Consider the following 20,757-nt stretch of genomic DNA (forward strand, 5'->3'; position numbering starts at 1 on the left):
TGAAGAGGAAAATGGCGTCTGACCAGCACGTTTCACCTCCAGTCTTTAAAGGCCATCCTTATTTACGCTGTTGTTGCTGCTGATTGGCTGAACGGCGTGCGATGTAACTGCCCAGATTTGAAGTATGAGAAAGGTTTGTACTTTACGTCTGTTTTTTTATCACAGATGTCTCCTCATTGGCCTATTTTCTAACATTTCTAGCTACATTTGAGCTCAGGTGATTGTCACGTCAGGCTGTTCACTATTCACCAGCGATTGAGGTTCTGGTCTGTCCGCTTCAGCACAATGGTATTAGAGAGTGAGTCCAGACTGAGTCCGGCGTCTCTATATACAAATCGCTGACGTGTCCATGTCCCTGAGGTTAACGACTGACAGATCTGAGCAGATTACTGTCAGAAACGCCGAGGTGCCTCTGGAGTCCGTGTGTCAGGCCTCGTTTCTTATCCCCGTCAGCCGGGCTGCTCCCAGAACCGCTCTCATCGGACCTTATCTTCTCCCTGCGAGGGAGATAAGGCGTAGAAGCTATTTGCCTTGTTAATATACCCCCCTCTCTGTCTCACACACACACACACACACACACACACACATGCATCTTTGAGTGACGGAGGAACCGGAACAGGAGGTAGGTGCAACCATTTGAGCGTTATCGAATGTGCTGTTTAATCGCAGCTGAGCGGTTGACTCTGAAATTGTTCCTCTCTCTCTCTCCTCTCTCTCGAACTTATTTGCTTGTCCTTCATCCTCCTGTCGTCTTTTGTCTCTTGCTTTCTTAATTTATACTGTATCCAGATTCATCTCAAAGTTTTGCCCTGCTCTGTTGATCAGAGGTCAGCCTGATTAGTTGCGGCGTGTTCATTAATCGTTCATTAATCGTTCATTAATCATCGGTACATCAGTGCTCAAAGGAAAACCCTGAAATGTTAAAACTCCGGCTGTGCTTTGAGGGTTCCTCTTTGCGTCCTGCATCGACCTTTTATTCTTTTTGCTCTGCCGGCACACGGACCGGCACATCATCGCCACCAAATACTTTAGGCCTGCCTCGAGGCTTTCGCGTGCGTTTTGACATTAGTCGGGGCAGATCTATGATTAAAAAGCAATCAACCCGAACCGTTTCAACAGACTGTAAAGAACCAGGCACTTCTTAGTGTGTCGTCTGTTGTTCCTACCTAATTACAGCGCCGGCGAGCGTTTTGTGAAAGTGCTGTTCGTGCGTAAGTGGCCTTTTGTTCTGCTCGGCGAAATGAAAAGGCCAACGCTTTCCTTGGGCAAGGCTGGAGGACCTGAAGGCTAATCCATTAGGCTGCATCTTAAATTCTATCTCGCAGCTAGCGTAGCGTAGCATACCAGGTTGGGATGATAGATGTGATGGTGTTGTGTGTTCTTCTTGTTGACTCATCTTTCACTCCCAATAATCGATCAGATTATCCGACTCACTGAGTCTTTGGTTCAGATGTAGCTGCTTCTGTCTGGAGCCATTAATTATATTTAAGTTAATTTAAAGGCGTCTATCGATCCCTAGTTTTGGTAACGATTGCTCCGCTGGTCGGCTTTAAAGTCGACCTGTGAGTCCTAATGATCTCATCTTTCCTCGAGAACAAAAGCAGTCTATTTTTTTTTTTTAATGGGTGAAAATATGAAATGTCCTGCAGCTCATTGTTTAGCATTAATACCCAGCGGCGACTCCAAACTCGTTGCTCTACAGCACTTTCAGATCAATTCCATCAGCTCTTTGTTACCGGACCGTGTGTGTGTGTGTGTGCGTGCGCGCGTCTTATCTTCAGTCCCCCTCTGTTGCCTTTTTTGATGTTGGACTTGTAAAGGCTAAAATGGCAAACCTTTTTTTTTTTATCGTGTTTAATCTGGTTTTGATGAAGCAGAGTTCGGCGTGTGTGCGTGTTGTTTAGCCGTGTGGAGATCTGAAGGTTGACGGGAAGCTTCGTACAACGGCTAACATCAGGTAAGAGATCTTTGTCGGCTCATCCCAACAGAAAAGCAACCGTTCATCAGATGCCTGCCACAATTTATAATTATAGCTTTTATCCAACACTCTAAAAAGAGTGTTGATTCAAGTCCAGCTCAAATTAAACATTAATGAGCTCTCTGGATATTTTTTTTTCTTCCTTTTTGCTCAGCCTCCAGACAGCAGTCGGGAAGCACACGAGGGGGATATCTGCTTTCTCCTTGGGACGAATGTGATTCCCGCTTGTTGGATAACCCCGTTCACTTTCCCATCTGGTGGGGAAACGAGAGAAAGCGCTTTTTCCTCAGTGTTGAGTAGCTGTAAGCGCCTATTAGCTGGAACGCTGTAACCTATACTGCAATTTACCGCTGTGCTCTGTAGCCTCGATCTGTCATTAAGACATCATGTTCCAGGATAGCTGCTGGTTTTGAGTATTCTTCTTATGATCCAACTGCTAAATTGACAATTTACTGAAAACCGTATCCTCGGCTCTGGTCGCATTCAGTCAACGTTCTTCAGCTCATCCACTCACTTATTATTCAATAAAGTATTCCGAGACAGCGATGCTGTAGAGGAAGCATTTAGTTTTTGTGCAGTTATTAAAGATTAGCAGTATGTTGTCATTTTTACTTGAACATCTTGTTTGCAGGTTGTTTTTTTTCTCCAGGTTTTATGCATTTATTTTTAGTTTGAGATAATGCTTTGACTTTCATGTTGGCACTGGAATTAGGTGCAAATAACGTTGTGTGACAGTAAACACACATTAAAAATAAACACTTTTTCAGCTGTTACACCAGGGACCATATAGTTTAGTTGTAGTCAGTAAATTCCTCAGAGCTGTTCTCTTTTCAAAACAGCCAGAAGAAAGAATTGTTCTTACGCTGTATTGATTTTGTTTCCTTTCTGTCTAAATTGAACAGTCTTAAAAATTCTCTGTAGACTCAGTCTGTCACTTTATAAGCCTGCTAGACATTGTGAGAAAATATTTTAATTTCACCACAAAGAAGACAAACATGGATCCAGATGATGTGGATATGACGGGCTGGATGGACTCTCCCACCAGAGTAGTCATTAAATTGTAGATATAAATGGATATCTCAGTTATAAAACTATTGCTGTCACAGATCTCACGAGGTCCTCTGGCTTTTTGTTATTGTTCACAAATGGCTCAAATAATCTCGATTCCTTTTGTGAGATTGTGTATTTCTACAGTTGATATAATAAGCTTCGTAGCTTTTATTGATGTGCAAGTCTGACAAAACTGACTCATAATGCAGCACGTTAAATTCAAACTGCAGCTTGTTGCTCACATTGCAGTTTTTATCCCCGAGCCGTCTGAAGACCGGCTCCTCCCCGCTAACGTTCCCACAGAGAGACAATATTCTATGTAAATTTGCTTTCTGCCGTTTTCCCTATTTCCATAGCGGCACAGTCAAAAGAGCTTACTGTCAAAAGTTTGCGGAGTTAGCACAAACTGCTACGAGAGGGAAGAGGAGACATTATCAGGAGTTGATTCACGTTGCCCGTACGTGTGAGTGTGTTCTCGGATTGCTAATACTGAGATGAAAAGTAAAACGTGACGGTTTTCCTGTCTAATCAAAAGTGTCTGTCAAACTCCATAAAGGCTCCGAGCTGCGATCCCTGCAAAGCTCCTTTTGTGACAGCCTGACATTATCTTGGTGGGGTTTTTTTTTTTTCCCCTGCATAGTGGGACAAAGGAAGTAGAGTTGATGATATTAACTTTCAAAAACAAATTGTATTTCCGCTGTAACGTACTAAATACTCTGCTACCTTCTGCTCCTGTAGGATCTCCAGGCTCCATGCCTGACTTCGTCTTATAAGAGCCGTTGGTTGCAGAGATGGACACGAGTACTTAGACCCACTTTAAAGTGGGTGCTGGGAGAGGAAATCAATCATTTGAGTGGCTACTTCTAGCAGCACTGCATCTGAGATATTCCAGAGCCTTCTTTCTGCACTCTTTGTTCTGTTGCCTGCATGAATTCATCATTTATTAATTTAAAGTCACATTTCTGGGCAGTTTGAGATTTGCTGCAATGCTCTTACGTGCTTTTGCATGTTTTGTCTTGCATGCAAAAAAGAGGTGATTGACGTCATAAACAAGGTTATGAAGCAACAATCGCAATATATGGTCCAGTAGTTCCACTCCGTATAAAGGGCGCTACGTTTTATGACGCCTTACAAAGTTTTTTTTTGAAAAGAGGCAGGCAGGAGTCTATCTTTGGAAATACACCGAGTCGGAGCAGAAGAAAGAAGAGAGGGTGACTGGAGTGGAAATGATTGTCAGTAAGTGAGAAGGAAAAATGACTGAGGAGTTTAACAAGGAGAGGGTAAAAGAGGTCGGCCTGTCAAGGTCCATGTGGAGGAGCAGGAGTCCGGCGGAGGTGTCGGCATGTGGGGCTCCCTCCGTGACCCTTGTTGTGGTTGTTATCTGGGCCCCATATCCCTCAAGGCCCTCTAGGTGATTCGTCTTAGTTAGAGAGCTGTCCAGGTGATTCTCTGTGGACACACACACATAGAGAGAGAGAGGGAGAGAGAGAGAGAGAGCTAGAAACCTGATTGGGAGAACACAAGCTGCTCATTCTCCTACATGTGTTTAAATCCTTGCTTGGAGCTTTTAGCACCTCCTTCTCACACTAAACCACATGTATGCTTCATTTAACACTAATATAAGGGTATTTATATTCATTTAAGCCGGGGCCGGCTGATCTCACAGGCCTGCACTGAGACGCGTACTCACTCCATTGCAAAGACTCGGAAAGGAGATGAAAAAAGAAAGCAGTATGGCAAGAAACATATTAGTGGGATGATCTGCATGGTGCCCAACACCTCGTGTGCACCCCGTAATATGAGCCTCGAGTAATGTAATTAAACACTCCCCTAAATATGGTGGAGAGAAGCTGCAAGTCTATAGTTGCAGATAAAATTTAAACCTTCAAAATGGAAGTCATATTATCTGCAGCTGTCTTTATTTCTGCATGTTTAAAGCTTAATGTCACCAGCCACTCCAGAGAAAGAAAAATAACGATGCTTCCTCACGGATACGTTACGACTGACTTATTTCCTCAACTCTGGTGATATATTGAACCCTAAACACTCTAATCCTTCAAGCATTTTTTTAAAAACTTACTTAAAATACTGTGTAAAAACACAACTGCCTGGGAAAAAAAACACGCTAATTGCACACGCTCGACACAAAGCCTCCTCCACCGTAAAATCCCTGGTGGTACGAGTTGCGTGCGCCTAATTGTATCCTCGGTGTTTTCCCCCTATTTTCTGTCCTTCAACCTGAATCACTCACTTTATTCTCAGCCTGCAGATTAAACGACCTTGTGTTGCACAAAGATGGAGTAAATAAAGTAGAGCAAATCCTCTTTCTCCTTCTCCCTCCTCCTGCTTTTCCATTTTCCTTCAGCAGCTTTGATCCTTCCCTGTTATGTCTTTCTTTTCAGACAACACCTCTGAAATGAACCAATTTTCCTGCATCTGTATTCCAACTTTAAATATCACTCCCACAGTCTTTGTGTGTGTGTGTCTTTCCGTTACTGTATCCTTCAGTTGCGTATTAAACTTTGCTGGCAGTTTGCTTGATGACTTTTGGACATGGGCCTGTTAAAATTCTTCTTCTTTGCACCCGTTAGAGGTTATTTATTCTTCCCCAAATGTGCTGCTGGTCTTTTCCAAAGACATTAATCACTGGGATCTGACACCTTTTTTCAGCACAGTCCACACACACACACACACAAATCAAACTGAATGTTGGTTTAAACGCACATCACCAATGCTGGGACAGAGCGAGTTGTTCTAACATCGTATTTACATGAAAAAGCCGTCAATATCAAAATCACAATATCTTTATCACATTGTCCTTTTTGCGGTGAAAATGCTCTTGTGTAATGAAATGCTGAAATTCTGCGAGCTAGTTCGGACAGCCTGGTCAGCAAGCTTGTTTAATCCCTGCCAGCAGTGTCGAACCGTTCACCACTCCTTCAGCCAAAATACCTCGGTCTTGACTAATCCGATGCCAGGAGCCAAATTATGAAAGTACTTCACTTTTATACTCAACGAAATCAATTACCTAAGAGACGCTACATCCCCCTCGGCTAAAGCTGCTGCAAAGCCTTCCAGTGAGATACGCTGACACAAAAGCTCCAGAAAGCAAATTCAATCATCTTTATTCAAAGGAGAAGAAATATAGATGGTGCCTCAAACAACGCAAATTTGACGCAGATCCGATTAGCCATGATCGCACTAACCTTAAAAATTAATTCTGTCACCTGGAAGCATGCCACTCTGGAGTACGGGAGTCAAGCCACTTCCCAAAAGCTAATGTTTAAAGGACATAATCATCCAAGTCTTCATCAGTGAAACTGCCTTTTTGGATTCCATTTATACACCAGAAAGGGTTCTCTTGCTGCAGACCAGAACGTCTAATTACATTATATTTTGCATTTTGAATCCCAATTAAAATGGTTTTTCTGGGAGGCTAGTTTTGATTGCATTTTTGCATTGTGCAGTTGACCTTCCAAATAGAACTGGGGTAGTGGAACAATCTCTGTAATGTTTCTCCAGTTGCACATGTAAATATCAATGTAGCTGCAAGCGACAATAAGGGGGGGGTAGCAATGGGAGGATAATGGGATGGCATAAAAAGAGTGGGAGGAAGCAGGTGGAGGCGATAAACAGTTTTCTTTACATACAGCCCAGTGTTCACTATTAAATCTGAAAAGGAACCATCGTACGGTGGTTTGAAGAACGTGCTACGGTGACTGGGTTCCAGTTTTCTATTCAGATCCGCCAAACTAAAGGAGGAAGACATTATTTTGATCGCCGGTGTTCGGGGAAAGACGCCGTGCATTCGCTTGTTCCGGTTTCTCCATCATCATGACTAAACGTCTTTCTTTCTCCCTATGGAACAGTAATCCATCTTTGTGGTTTTTCTACTCTACGGCAAACAAAATCCTTCTTTCTCCTTTCTAATGAGATGCTGTGTTTCTTTTTCAGGTATTCCGTTTAAAGGCGGTGGAGCTGGGTGAAAAGCTGCTGCCTGCCTTCAAAACTCCCACTGGCATCCCCTGGGCTCTGCTTAACCTCAAGAGGTAGAACCACAGACTCTTCACCCCGGTCCCTCACAGCGGTCCGCTCTCCTGGTGTTTGTATGGTTTGATGCTTTAAAAGAGCTCTTTGGTCTCGGGCGAACACAAATTCCCTTCTGTTCCCGCTCTCTGGGTGAAGCGGAGTTGTTTTGAGTTTGACATGACGGAGCGGGCTTCTCTAAACTGCTGCGATATTTTGGAGGGAATTGACTTTTCTGACTTATTTCAATATTCACATGGAAAAGGAATACTGAGGGGGTAAAAAAACTTGTTTTAGGTTTTGATGTGATTTTAAATCAACAATCAACAATCACTGCTCCAGCTCTATCCATGATTGCAATCTCTGTATAGTTAGCCTGAACAAATAGTTCTCGCTGCTGAGAAATGGAGAACCTCAGATCGTTGGATACACAACAGGTTACATATAAAGTAGTCACACAGTGCACTTAAAAAACACAAGCAATAATATTTGCATACAAACCGCTCGGACTACATGATGATCCTCCTAAACTCAACATGTGTTGGTGGAACCGTTTGAACTCTAAAGGGCTCTTTCAGCTCTGCCATCACGCAAGTCCCTCCACCTCCGTCTGCCACGCGATGAAGAGCGAAAGGTTCTCTTCATTTGCTTCCGTCTCTCCCTCCCTCCAGAGAGACTCGACACGCTCCTGGTTGTCTGCCGTTAATTAAAAGGCGGGTCGTCCTGACGATAAACGCGCCACGGCAGATTAATTTTCTCTTTGTGTGTGTGTGTGTGTGTGGCTGAATGGACTTGGCAAACACTTCGTGGAGAAAGTGTGCGCACACTTTAATTTTTTTATTTATACTGATTAGAAGACGAGTAAAATTTTAGATTCACCTGACTTTGGCCCAAATCGGTTATAAAGAGCTTGTGTTGGTTTCCAGTTTTCACCCGACTGAGTTCATGGCTTCATACAAAATGGATCGATTATTCGCGAGCGTCTGTTTTAGTCAGTGGTGCAGGTTAAAGAGAGAGAGTGACGGATCAAACCTTCTGGTACGGATGGTGGAGAGAAACATCAGTGAAGTGCTTGCCTGCATAACCTTGACCCAGAAGCAGGATGAAGCTGTAAAACACTTGCAAATGAGACCCAATTATCTTCTCTCACTTCATCCCCTTTTCCTCCTGCGTTTTTGTTTTTTCTCTTCCTCATTTAAAAAAAAAAAACGTAATTTCTCACATCCCACTCTCCTGTATTTCCTCTCCCTCCTTCCCCGGTCGATGTGCTTCTCCCTGAGTGACCCAGTATCTTGTTCTGTTTCAGGACGTCTCACTGAAGGTCCGCTTCACTCGACAGTCGAGTTCTTTTTATAGAAATTTTTTATCGCTCTACCGTGCCGCTAGCTAAGAAGCCCGAGAGCAGCTAAGAGGAACGAGGCCACAGTTTAAAAGATGCTCCTGCTTCTACCCCAAATAAATCTTGATTTCTCTGGCGAGCTGTTAAGTTTAAAGGATCATATAGATTCTAGAAATGTTTTCTGTTTGTCCAAGAAAATGAAAACTCAACTTATCGTGTCATTTTTTAACCTGTCCACAAGTTTTTAGTTCATTTCTAAAGATGCAGCACCCGATAAATGATAAAAGGCTGGCCCTATTCACAGATTGATTGATTGATCGATTACCACCAACAGAGTGAAAAAGGCTGCTAAGCTCTGATTGATTTGTCCGATTGATCTTCCACAAACTCTTGTGGTGCAGCCAGATGAACATTTGTCCTGAATTTAGCTTTTTGTCAATGATGGAAGAGATTTACAAAAATCCTCGAGACGTCTCTTCCGTCGGTAGAATCCATCAAATTATTTTGTTGTATCAAAAGCTTTGAATTTGACCAAAAACAGAATATTCTCAATACAAGAAAGCATTAACAGAATAAACAGCAAATATTTGCTGATTAAAAGCTGCTTAATTCTGTTGTTTTTCAGTACAAAAGCTTTGGAAATCTTTATTTTTTTTGGTTTCTACTCTGGTTGCGAACTGGGTAGCGATTAATGTAAATCTTATAAGCTGCGCAAAGTCCGGGCTTTTGCAGCTTAAGGGACTCATTATGTCACACAGGGACATACACAATTATCACGTGTGTCCGTCTGTGTTCAGAATGTTTCCGCTCATGAGTCAATGGAAGCCACTTTTCCTGCTCCCACCGTTTCACACCAGCGCTGGTTATAACCCAGTCGTTATCTGCTGTGGCCAGTATGACCCACAGCTGCTCTGTTAACGTCCACGCTGATAAAGTTCCTGCGAACCGCTCCCACTCGGCTCCACACCGGCTGGCCTAAATGGGGCGAGGCATTGTTGTGGGCATGCTTGCATTCGGGTTGCATTGTGTTGAGAACCCTCTCCTTTCTACACGCATCATGACGATGATTGTGTCCCACACACACACACACACACACACACACACACACACACACATTAAAAAATCCATTTCAATCAGCTGTGCATTAGTGAGGTTTCGCTCTGCTGATTGAGTTCATGGAGACCCTGAGACTCAGTCTCAGGGTCTCCATGAGAAGATGAGCTGTCTTAGAATGTACTAACGCCAATAAAGAATCTGCTTTTCGCACAAACTGATGCTGAGCGCGGCGTTAGCGTCTTAATAGCGCTGCTAATTTAAAGTCTACTTCTTTTTCTCCTGCTCTCTTTTTTCTTATCTCATAGAAGAAAATACAAAAAAAAAAGACCAATTTGCGCTCTTCAGCTACTGTATCTGAGCCAATCACCCCTGAGCTCTGGGGTCTGGGAGTCGGATTAATAGGCCGAGATTGAGAATGGCTCCATTAGTGCAAAGTGCTTCTCTGTCATGGGGCCTTTTCTTTTTTGATGTGTGGAAAACTCTTCCTTTTAGTTGTGAGACTAATCACAATTTTAGATTCAGAGATTCTGCAGAGATGTTTTAGCCTCGGCTTGACCTTATAAGAAATAACGAGAATCGAGGATTGTGTGTTTGTTTTTTGTAGGAGACGGACTGAACATAGCTATTTACCCTCATATTCCTAGTTTAAATGACGCATTGTGTGCTCGGCAGCCAGTTTTCCTTTGCTCCCGGGGTGCTCTGCCCCACTGGCAACGAGAAAGTCCTCGTTATATCATTTGCTCGTTTTACGGTTCAAGTGATATCAGTTTTTTCCGGCATGTAGGGGCAAAAAAAAAAAAACATCTTCTGGTGCGCTCCAGAACTCCCCCGAAAAGGTTATCTTGAATTTGCACTTTACAGCCGACAAACGCATTCGCTGTATTGAACGCAACGCTCTCCCGCTGCCTCGCGGCTGCGTCTAGCAACAAAGACAAGTCTTCCGTTCACGGTGTCCAGAGACTTGTCATAAGTTAAACACAAATTCTCGCTCCTGCTCTCAGTGCGGCTCTCTCCGGCAGTAACCCGAGGCAGGCCGCGTGATTTAAGGTTTCTAATTAAGTTCCGGGCCTGTGAACGTATTTCTATTCGCATTTCCTCTGCGCCTGCAGTAGGAGTAGAGAGAGGGAGAGATATATATCGATGGAAGAAAAGCAGGAGGGAATCAGAGGTTCACGGCCTGGACGAAGAGGGGCGTGAACAAAGAAGCGGGCCCAAAGTATAGGGTTCATCCAACCACGCAGGGCAAACCAATTGTTGTTGGTTCTAACATAATACGAGAGGAGCGTGAGAAGCCGTGTCCCAGCGCCACGTCGTAATTTATGTAAATAAGAAAGGCTTTCTGTTTTTCCAGGTTACCGCTTGGCGCCGCAGAATTAAAATCACTGTTGCTGGCACTGCCGAATGGACCGGAGGGTATCAAACCCAGCCGGCGAGATTCTTCATTTCACAGCTGGCCGGGAAAATGGCTGCGGGTGGCGAGAGGCAGAAAAATATGAAGATTGGACTCCCCCCGAAAAAAAAAAAAAAAAAGAGGCAAACCAAGATAGACGAGAGTCCAGAGAGGACTGGGATGCAAACCCTCATAATTCAGTGGCATCAGGTGGAATCTTTGGACCTGGGTTTTGTTGCATGGACATGGACGATTTAAAAAGAGGGTCCGTGCTGCTCCTGGATTCTACAAACTCCAGACAGCTTTTGACATAAACGTCAAACCCTTGACTATTGGCGGAATAGAGAATAGAGCCTGTGACAGTTGGTGGGGAAAAAAAGAGCTTTGGGAGGGATCTGGGTGGACAGGGGGGGTGTTTGCCTTCCCCATCTACCCACCTTTCCACCCCGGACCCCCACCAAAAGAAGGGATTTATCAGTCGTCACCCTGTGGATGGAAAGGGATCGACTGATAAAGCCTACAGTCGACTGAGGGGATGTAGGTTCGGCTATAAAGGAGGGAAAGGCTTGTGGAGATTAAGGAACGATGTTCTGCTCACTCTGTCTTTTTTCTTTTTAGCTAACTCGCTCCTCACGTCAATCATACCTTAATCCGGTGTTCAGGTTATCGCGGCGTTTAGATGTGGTATTTTTAACCTCTAAAGCATCCAGATGGACGATGGTATCGGAGCTGGGATATTTCCTCGTCTTCCTCCGCCGATCTTCGCCTTTCTGCTTTCCCCTCCGCGTTTGGCTCGGTTGATTAAATCTATGGTGTAACGGGAGTCTATGTGCGTCTATGGCACTCGTCCCTCTTCACACCTCCTCCTCCTCCTTTTTCTCATTTGTGGGACGTCTCCCATGTGCCGCCGCTCAGGTCCGTGTTTCCACAAGTAGTTGCAGCGCAGACTTCCTGTGTGTGAATTGTTAATACGTCTTCATATGTATTCATGAGTAGTTGCTTGAATCATTATCCTCAGAGTCATCAGTCTGGAGCCGGGAAATTATTTGTCAGTGGCTGTAATGATCCAACACACACACACACACACACACACACACACGCTTTACTTGGGTCTTCTGTCCTTGTCAAGCACGCCAGGGTTGGTAACTCTCAAACGAGACCCAAGAGTTGACGTCGGCGTCACCACGGGCAGCGTCGGCTGGAGTTTAGAGAGTTCCGATTGACGGATGGACGTCGGCAAGGTCGGCGGCGTGTGTCACTAAAAAGTCAAGCTATGTCGGGGTTTAATGGAGCGCTGCCCCTTTAAGAAGTTTGATGCCTCTGAGGTGACGGATGATAATTCACCTCAAAGGCGACATGTAGGTTGCAGGAACATTCTAGTTGCTTTTGTAATCAGAAATCTGAGTCATGGAGAGCTTTAAGTCGACGCCCTTCCTGCTGCCGTTTATTATCAAGATGATCAGGTTCTTTGTTCTTTGTGCTGCTGATTGGCTTTTCTGTCATGACTCATTCCGGCTCTTTGTGTCTCCGTGCAGCGGCATCGGCAGGAACTGGCCGTGGGCGTCGGGCGGCAGCAGCATCCTGGCGGAATACGGCACCCTCCATTTGGAGTTCATGCATCTCAGCAAACTCTCCGAGAATCCAGAGTTCGCACAAAAGGTAAAGCGACGCTCACGACGATGCGGAGCTTGCGTTTTGGAAAGGTTTGCATCGTTGCGCTGTTATCGATGACTTTGCGTCATGTCTTTGTCTATTTGTTCCACCACAAGGTCATGAACATTCGGAAAGTGCTCAATCGCCTGGACAAACCCCAGGGGCTGTACCCCAACTACCTGAACCCCAACAGCGGCCAGTGGGGTCAACGTAAGTCCTCCTCACAGTTCAGTTGTTTTTTTACACTGTCTATACGTTCAAAAAGACCTGATTCTAAAGTGCTGCTGAAATTCATTTTTAACCAGCGGGAGAGCAGGAACGCGTCTTTTTGGAAAATCTGCTGACTCACTTTCTTATTTGTGTAGAAGATCACTTCTCCGACCGTAAAAGAAAATGCTGGGAGACAATTAGCTCTCATCAGACAAAAGATCGGCAGCAGAAGTCGTACATTCCTTTAGAATTCAAACAAATTAGGCTAGATTTTCATATTTGCTGGAATGTTTGAGACTTATTATTGTCCCGTCCGCTCGGCTGTCTGCCTTCATCGGGGACGCCGTCAATCTGAGCCTGCACCGCCGCTCGATCTTTTATTATCTGAAGAATAAAAACCACTGACAGCACAGCCGTAAGTATAGTCTTTGTCATTTAGCTGAAACTCCTATCCAGAGAGGCTAGCTGTGTTTTCAAAGTGTTCTATGCTAATTTTGACATATTCAATTAGGAATGCTGATCGAGACGGCACATTTCAGGAGAAAAAAACATCTTCACCCAAAACTTTTATGTTTTAGTCGGAGAGCATCTTTCATCTTGGAGGGAATTATGCAACAGAGATGGGATTTGTTGAATAAATGATGACTTGGAGATGTTTGCAGTCTAATGTTGCCTGAAGAATATCTCTGCGGTGCAGCTTAACGGAAACGCTTACCCGTCTTTGTATGTGCCGCGCATCCGTAGAAGTCGTGTCCGAGCCACTGTTCTGTTAGAAACCGGCAAACGCACTCTCTCTCACACACAGACACACACAGACACACACGCGAGTCCCGCGTCCAACAGTTATGAGCTAAACCGGCGTACATGTGTTTGCGTGTAGCTCCATTTGTGTACGACGTGTGTGTGTGTGTGTCGCAGATCACGTGTCTGTGGGCGGCCTCGGCGACAGTTTCTACGAGTACCTGCTGAAGGCCTGGCTGATGTCTGACAAGACCGACGAGGAAGGCAAGAAGATGTACTACGAGGCCTTACAGGTGAGGGACGGGCGCGGATCGACGGCTGGGTGGGAAAGCGGCGTTTCCTTCCTCCCTGACGTCCCCGTTGTCTTCCTCCGCCAGGCGATAGAAACCAACCTGATGAGGAAGTCGAGCAGCGGCCTCACGTACATCGCCGAGTGGAAGGGCGGGCTGCTGGAGCACAAGATGGGTCACCTGACTTGTTTCGCCGGCGGCATGATCGCCCTCGGGGCCGACGGGGCGCCCGGCGACAAAACCGGCCACCAGATGGAGCAGGCCGCCGAGATCGCTCGGACCTGCCACGAGTCGTACGCCAGGACCGGTGAGCAGGAAGTAGAAACGGATCGTTGTTGTGTTTATCGCATCTGATCTGCGTCTAATCTGCGTCTAATCTGCGTCTGATCTGCGTCCCTTCTCTCCTCTCCAGCGCTGAACCTGGGTCCCGAGGCGTTTCGTTTCGACGGCGGCGTCGAGGCCATCGCCACCCGCCAGAACGAGAAGTACTTCATCCTCCGGCCCGAGGTCATCGAGACGTACATGTACCTGTGGAGGTTCACCCACGACCCCAAATACAGGGAGTGGGGCTGGGAGGCGGTTCAGGTGAGGCGTCGCGTGAACTGCATCGGCTGGTTTTTCTTTGGTGACATTTCAAGCGTCTCGCCTGACTGTCCCGCCTCGTCTTCGTCGTTGCTCTTCGCCCAGGCTTTGGAGCAGCATTGTAGGACAGAAGGAGGATACAGCGGCGTCAGGGACGTCTACGCTTCGATCCCCAACCACGACGACGTCCAGCAGAGCTTCTACTTGGCCGAGACGCTCAAGTAATACTCACAAGCCTTCCTCTTCCTCAACCTCCTCTTCCTCTTTACGGCCTCTCCTCCTCCTCCTCATCTGTTCTCATCATTTCTCCTCCAGCTGTTGACAGGAAGTCAAGGTTAACCTAATGTGGATTCCATCCAATCCACATTTTTTTTTTTATGGGTAGTAAATTTTAACAAGCACCCCCCCCCCTGCTCCTGATCACAGCTCACACACACACACACTTGAAGTAGGGGTGGCTTTTCCTGCTCCTCTTCCAGATCATCACACACAGAAGAAATCCATCCGACATGAGGGGTCACAACGAGATGGGAATGTTTTCATAGGCGCGATAAAGTACTACCCCCCCCCCTCCGGCCCCCCGGCCCAGACAGCAACTCAATGATGAGTTCTTCAGTTCGGTTGCACTCATCAGTGAAATCAGTATCAGTCCCATTTAGCAGCGAGCCCATAAAGTCTCCTCCTCCTCGTGGTGGGGGGGGGGAGTCTTGGCTTCGTGCTGAGCCTCTTCCAATATTCATCTTCCCTCCGCTGCCAAGGACACGGCCATACTTCACGCCGCCGCCTTCAATCACTCGCCGCTTTCTCGTGGTTTTCTGGCAGGCGGGGGAAAGAGCGCCCCCCCCCCCCCCCCCCCCCCAACCTACATCTCTTGTGGGAGATGTAGGTTGACAGTTTTACTAGAAGTAACGTTCAGATCTGTTACCTGTAAGTTTTCTTATCTATAATGACAATCATTGAATTTGGTCTTTATTTAACTGGAGATTGAAGCGTTTTCTGTCCGTGTTGCCTTCAGGTACCTCTACCTGCTCTTCTCTGACGATGACCACCTCCCCTTCGACCACTGGGTCTTCAACACGGAAGCCCACCCGCTGCCGGTCATCAGGAAGGATAACACCGACGGGCCTAATGAAGTGGAGTAGTGGACCCCCCCCCCCCCCGGCCTCCCCTCCCCTCTGATCCTGTAAACCTGAGCCTCCCTCTCGTCGCCGTTTGGTCCCTGATGGCTGCAGACGCCTCTGAATCGGAGCCGCTTTTTTGTTCCTAATGGATCCGAACAGAGTTGGTAGCCGGTTGATGATTCGTGTTTTTTTTTCTCAACTCCTCGTTTGTCTTTGTGAAGGAGGAGCCGTCGTCTCCTCGCCCGGACCTTCTGGGCCTTGAGCTTGGGGGCTCCTGAGGATTACAAAGCTAACTGAGCTAGCTTAACCCGGGCGCCGTCTCCTCCTCCTGCTGTGACCGAGACGCCGTCTGAAGGAAGCCCCGGTTTGCCTGCACTGACCAAGCGTCTATAAACGTGACCCCCCCTTTCTGTCACCTGAACGCCACGCCTTCCTCTCCATCGGTTCATCTGCGTATTTCTTCTTTGCCGTTTTCTCACCAGTATTTCTGAGGTTTATCCAAACAAAAGAGTGTTTTAGGATTTTAATCGTCGCCAGCCATCAACAAGAAGTCATTGCGACTGATTGAAGTATAGTGTGACGAAGACAGAGCCGGGGGGGGGGGGGGATCTCATCTCGGGGCGCTGAAGCAGCAGATGGTGTTTGCTCAGCTGCAGCGACACGTGGAGACGAGACGAGTTACTCTGGGAGGATTATTCGCCGCCTCCTCTCGGGAATGCCGTTGGATTCCTCTGCAAAGCGGAGACATCCAAACCGTTTTCCTTCTTCCCACCTTCTGCAAGTGTTTATATCCTCAAACCGCGGCATGCGTCGGCGTAAAGTCAGACCGCATTGTGTTTCACAAACTGTCTTGGGTTTCCGGTTCCAGCATCGGGATCTCATCTCCTCTATGAGGAGATGCAGACGCTCAACTTCCATCTCAAACACACACACACACACACACACACACAGAAGAAGCCATACTGATTGTACAGCTTTACCATTCTGAGTCTGAGATGTTTGTTCTCGTCACACTCTGGGGGCGGGACGTGTATCTAAAACCGCGTTGCTGTCGCTGTTGTTGTTGTTGTACTTTTTATTGAGAGCTCAACTCGCCTGGGTGGGAAAGATTCCTCCTCATGTCCGACTGTAGCCAGATAAATTCAGTTTAGTCATGAATCCAGTGCCTTCACGGTTGAAACGGGGGCGTTGGAGGGACAAGCAGAAAAAGAAATGGACGGGGAGCTTTGGGTGAACTTCTCATGAGTGTTGGACCAAAGTTAGGTGTTGATTAAAGGATAATTAACTCAGTAGAGTAAGTCTGGCTTGGGAGCTAAAGTGAGGTTTAAGCTAATCTTTGTGTCCTGATGCTATCCTTTCGCCTGACTGCTGGTTTAGTCAACAGCTTCCAGGACTCTGAGGTTGTTTCCTGAACAACACTGACACCCAGTGGTGATATCTCCAAGGTGCAAGTCTACTTGTGTGGCCTGGAGTCTGAGTCAAGTCGAGAAAAAGGGCGTATTTTAAAGTGGGAAAGACATTAAGAGTTCAGTTCCTTTGCTCGTGAAAGAAGGTGAGAAAAATGAAACGAGGAGCCCAGAGTCGGTGGGATGGCCTCCTTGTTCCAGGCTTCAGGGCCCTCCGCGCTCCTCCATCACTGTACAGATGACGGCGTTCGACCTGTGTCATGTTGTTAGTTGATTTCGGAGGCTTTCTTTTTTCAATCCATGTGAAGTTGTGTTAATTTTGCTGATTGTGTTAATTTATTCTGTAGACGTGAACGTAGGTTTTGAGAGGGGTGTGTGCGCTAACCCCGCCCAGATGGCGCTGTGTAGATCCATAGATCCGTGATCGGGTCCTGAGTTATGTAGCTCTTTGACTCCTCCTGTGAATATTTGCATATTTATTTTACCAAAAATCCACATCTTGAAGCAGGATGTCATGAATTCACAGGTCCAATCTTGTGTGTGTGTGTGTTTTTTATTAATCATGCCACCTGCTAGCGGTGTTTAACGTACGTTAAAAGCTGCGTGGGGCTCGGATCAATGTTATGGGCGGACCATGAATGTACCATCTAATGTGAATGACATCTCATGTGCGTCTGTGTCGTCTTGCGTTCACCTTTGCTCGCTGTTGCTTGTTTTGATTGTGTCTTGGAAAGCACAAACACTCGAGTGACATGTGTGTGTTGGGGGGGGGAGGGGGGGGACCAGGTGGAGTCTGGGGAACGTTCCAGATCCGGTTCAGGCTGTAGGAAACCGGTTTACAGTGTGACCCTTTATTTTTTATGTTACCACATAATTCAATTTAATCCTGCAAATTAAAAAGAAATAGCAATGTGACCATTTGTTTTGAATTAATATGAAACAAGTGACCATTGAGAATGACATTTCCTGTTAAAGCGCCTTTCCAGGCTGGTTTTATTGATTTAACTTTTGGTAAAGCGTCGTAAGATCGTTTGATTTAATCGACCAGAGCTCTGAGTTAATAATGAAGAAGCTGATGATGATCTGGAAAGAGATCTGTTCTGGATTACCTTTAAATCCATTCAAAGCTTTAAATTCTGTCAGACAGCATTTCATTTTTGTTCTTAGAATCATTTTTCTAATGGTGGCGGTTTCATTTTTTTTTTTTTTTTTATATATAACTTTGGGAGTTATTTTTCAAAATAAAATTCTTAATGCATATTTGAAGGGACATGGTTCTCCTGGATCCCTTTCATCAGAGATCGATCTGCTCTTTCCCACTTTCATTTCTTTTTCTAAAACAGTTGATTTGATTTTGCCGGTTTTATTTTTTGGGTGTATGAGCTGTTGCGTTCTGACGCCTTGTGTCAGTGAGCATTAAAGGGTCATCAAGGGTTCAGTCTTTATTAGAATTCAAAATGAAACCAATTGTCGTAAAAACTTGTCTTACGATCACTAATCAATCAATCTGTCAAATTTGGACTCAAATGGTTTGAATTCGTACAAATATCTGCGATTCCCTTCAACATTTTTAAATGTTTCAAACCAACCTCAGAAATGTTTTTTGTATAAATATTGCTGATAATCATTCCATTGCACATAGTTCAATTTGTGTTTTATATGCAATATTTTAATTTTGTGGGGAAATGTCTCATTGTGTTAATATTATTATTGGAAATACTGTAAATATTCCATCCTGGTAAATGAGTTGTTCTACATTTATATAAAAATCTGAGTTTATGGATTCTAATGATATTAATAAGCAGCAGACTTTTTAATAAACTATATTTGTTACACTTCTATTGTGAATAAAAGATCTTTTATTAAGCAGTGGTTTTGTTTGTGTTTTATTTGTATGTCTTCGGGTATTTATATGGGTCCCCTTTGTTTCAGTGTGTTCTGACATTTGTAGAATAAAAGCTGGTTTCGGGTTGGTGTCGTGTGAGACTTTAAGAAGAATGATATTTAGCATGAGCTCATCTTTTTTAATTTAAATCAATGTTCTTTGACTTTCTGGTGAACGATGCACAGGTGGATCCATTTCTACATGAGGAAATAAAAGGTTATAAAGAGAACACCTTAACTACAGTTCGACTTTTTATGTCATCCAAAATACAACCGATACTGGAGACTTGTTTCACGATTGAAAGAATAATTAGAGGTGTTTTAGCGCCAAATATTCTTGGTGGCAGATTTATGAACTAACAAATCTCGAGCGAAAATGCTTTCAACTTGTATGCCCGGTGCATAATTTAAAAAAAATACAAATTGTATGCTTCTGAATTTTATCTGCAGAATTGTTTCTCTATTAATTTAACTATAAATTTTAAATTTAATAAATCCATTCTCTCTAATCTTCAGAATACGACACGATGCCAATGCTGCAAAGCACCAGGGAGCTGCTTCCTCAAAGATGAGGTCCTAAAATAGAATAAATGAAGTAAAAATGAAATAGTTATTACTTGGCCGAAAAGTAATGTAGAACCCAAAGAGAGCGGTGATGTGTTTGAGGCTACTCTGTTTGAGGCTCCTCTGATTCTGAGGCATCTTTTTTCTCTCCAGACTAATCCAGGCCTTCTTCTCGGCCCCGCTGCTAGACTGAGAACAATTTTCTTATTTGGCTCGAACCATCGCTGCGGAACATGAGGAGCAGAAATAAGAAAAGATAATTCAGAGCAATTGTTCTTTATAATCGCCTCTCTGCTTCTGCCCTGCTGAGATAACAATGCTGAGATAACAATGCTGCCTGAGTGCCTTCGGCAGCCTGGAACAAATCAAATCCAAACCCTTTCCTGGTCGGTTGGTTTGTTTTTATGAGGTTTTTTCCATGTCCGGTATCGTTCATTTAAGATACGGATGGTCCCAGTGAGTAAACAGATCCGCTGGCTGCACTAATGAGAATGTCTGCAATGTCTTTCTCGGATCAGAATAATAGTCATCCTTGTTCTTCCTATATGTGAGTTATCCAGAATTGGAGGTCTGTACCTTTTTGGTTCTTCACATCGAGTGTTTATTGGTTTATTTGGTTGTAGAACAACAGCCTGATGTTTGCATCGTGCCGCTTATAGCAGAAGCTCATTTGCAGCACTTGTTCTGGATCATTTGGATCCTCCTTCGGTGTGACTTGATCTGAGCCAGAACTGTCAGGATGTGGAGCTAAGAGTTTGGCTTGAGTGCAGCAGTTCTCCTCACGACCATCAGAGGGCAGCAGGAGAACATAAAACAGGAAGCAGGTCAGCAGGTGACCACCACGTCAAACATCAAAGCTCATCATGTATGTATTATTTATTAGTATTATTGCATTTTATATTTAAAGTCATAAACCTCTGGAAGCTTAGCTTAGCATCTCTACTTAGTCCGAGAACACAGAAAGGGCTTCTTCCCAGTCAGAAGATCAGCCTCCAGCAGCAGAATCAATCTGGACTGGGATTTTAACCGGCTCGCCATTATGGATCCTCCATATTTATATATTCATTAGCTGACAAATTAAACTTTAATTCATCAGTAGAAATCTCCTCCTCTTAGTGGAACGTCACCTGAGGATCCTCGGGATTGTGGTTTCAACATTTTGCCCTGTCTGTCGATGATGATGATGATGTCATCATTAGAGCCCACCATGTGGAACAATGGTGCTAATATGTGCATGAACAAAGCAGCTCGGATCGGGATCCGGCACAAGATGGGCCAAATGAGGGGAAGCACATGCAGCCTGGGGGCGACCCCACGCCGGGGTATTCTTTATAACCAGCCGTTCCTGCTTTCTCTTCTCATGCATTGTCAATTTTAGAAAAAGGAATAAACCGTTCAGCGACAACAGCGAACGCCATAAATCAGGAATAGGCATATGGAATATGTGCTGTATCAACGATTAGCTTC

The 20,757-nt window shown here is 45.0% G+C and overlaps 1 protein-coding gene across 1 annotated transcript in view; it reads left to right on the top strand.

The window, feature by feature from the left end:
- The window catches only part of man1a1 (mannosidase, alpha, class 1A, member 1), a 41,071-nt gene extending 22,366 nt beyond the window's left edge, over positions 1-18,705 (top strand). Inside the window, exons 5-12 of the mRNA XM_068753481.1 lie at positions 6,983-7,077; positions 12,375-12,498; positions 12,609-12,702; positions 13,621-13,736; positions 13,821-14,040; positions 14,146-14,318; positions 14,421-14,536; positions 15,331-18,705. Coding sequence (XP_068609582.1) covers positions 6,983-7,077; positions 12,375-12,498; positions 12,609-12,702; positions 13,621-13,736; positions 13,821-14,040; positions 14,146-14,318; positions 14,421-14,536; positions 15,331-15,457 — 1,065 coding nt within the window. The 3' untranslated portion in view covers positions 15,458-18,705. The remainder of the gene's footprint in view (positions 1-6,982; positions 7,078-12,374; positions 12,499-12,608; positions 12,703-13,620; positions 13,737-13,820; positions 14,041-14,145; positions 14,319-14,420; positions 14,537-15,330) is intronic.
- Positions 18,706-20,757: the final 2,052 nt, after the last annotated feature.

This window comes from Brachionichthys hirsutus, chromosome 20 (assembly GCF_040956055.1).
Source record: "Brachionichthys hirsutus isolate HB-005 chromosome 20, CSIRO-AGI_Bhir_v1, whole genome shotgun sequence".
NCBI classification, from domain to species: domain Eukaryota; kingdom Metazoa; phylum Chordata; class Actinopteri; order Lophiiformes; family Brachionichthyidae; genus Brachionichthys; species Brachionichthys hirsutus.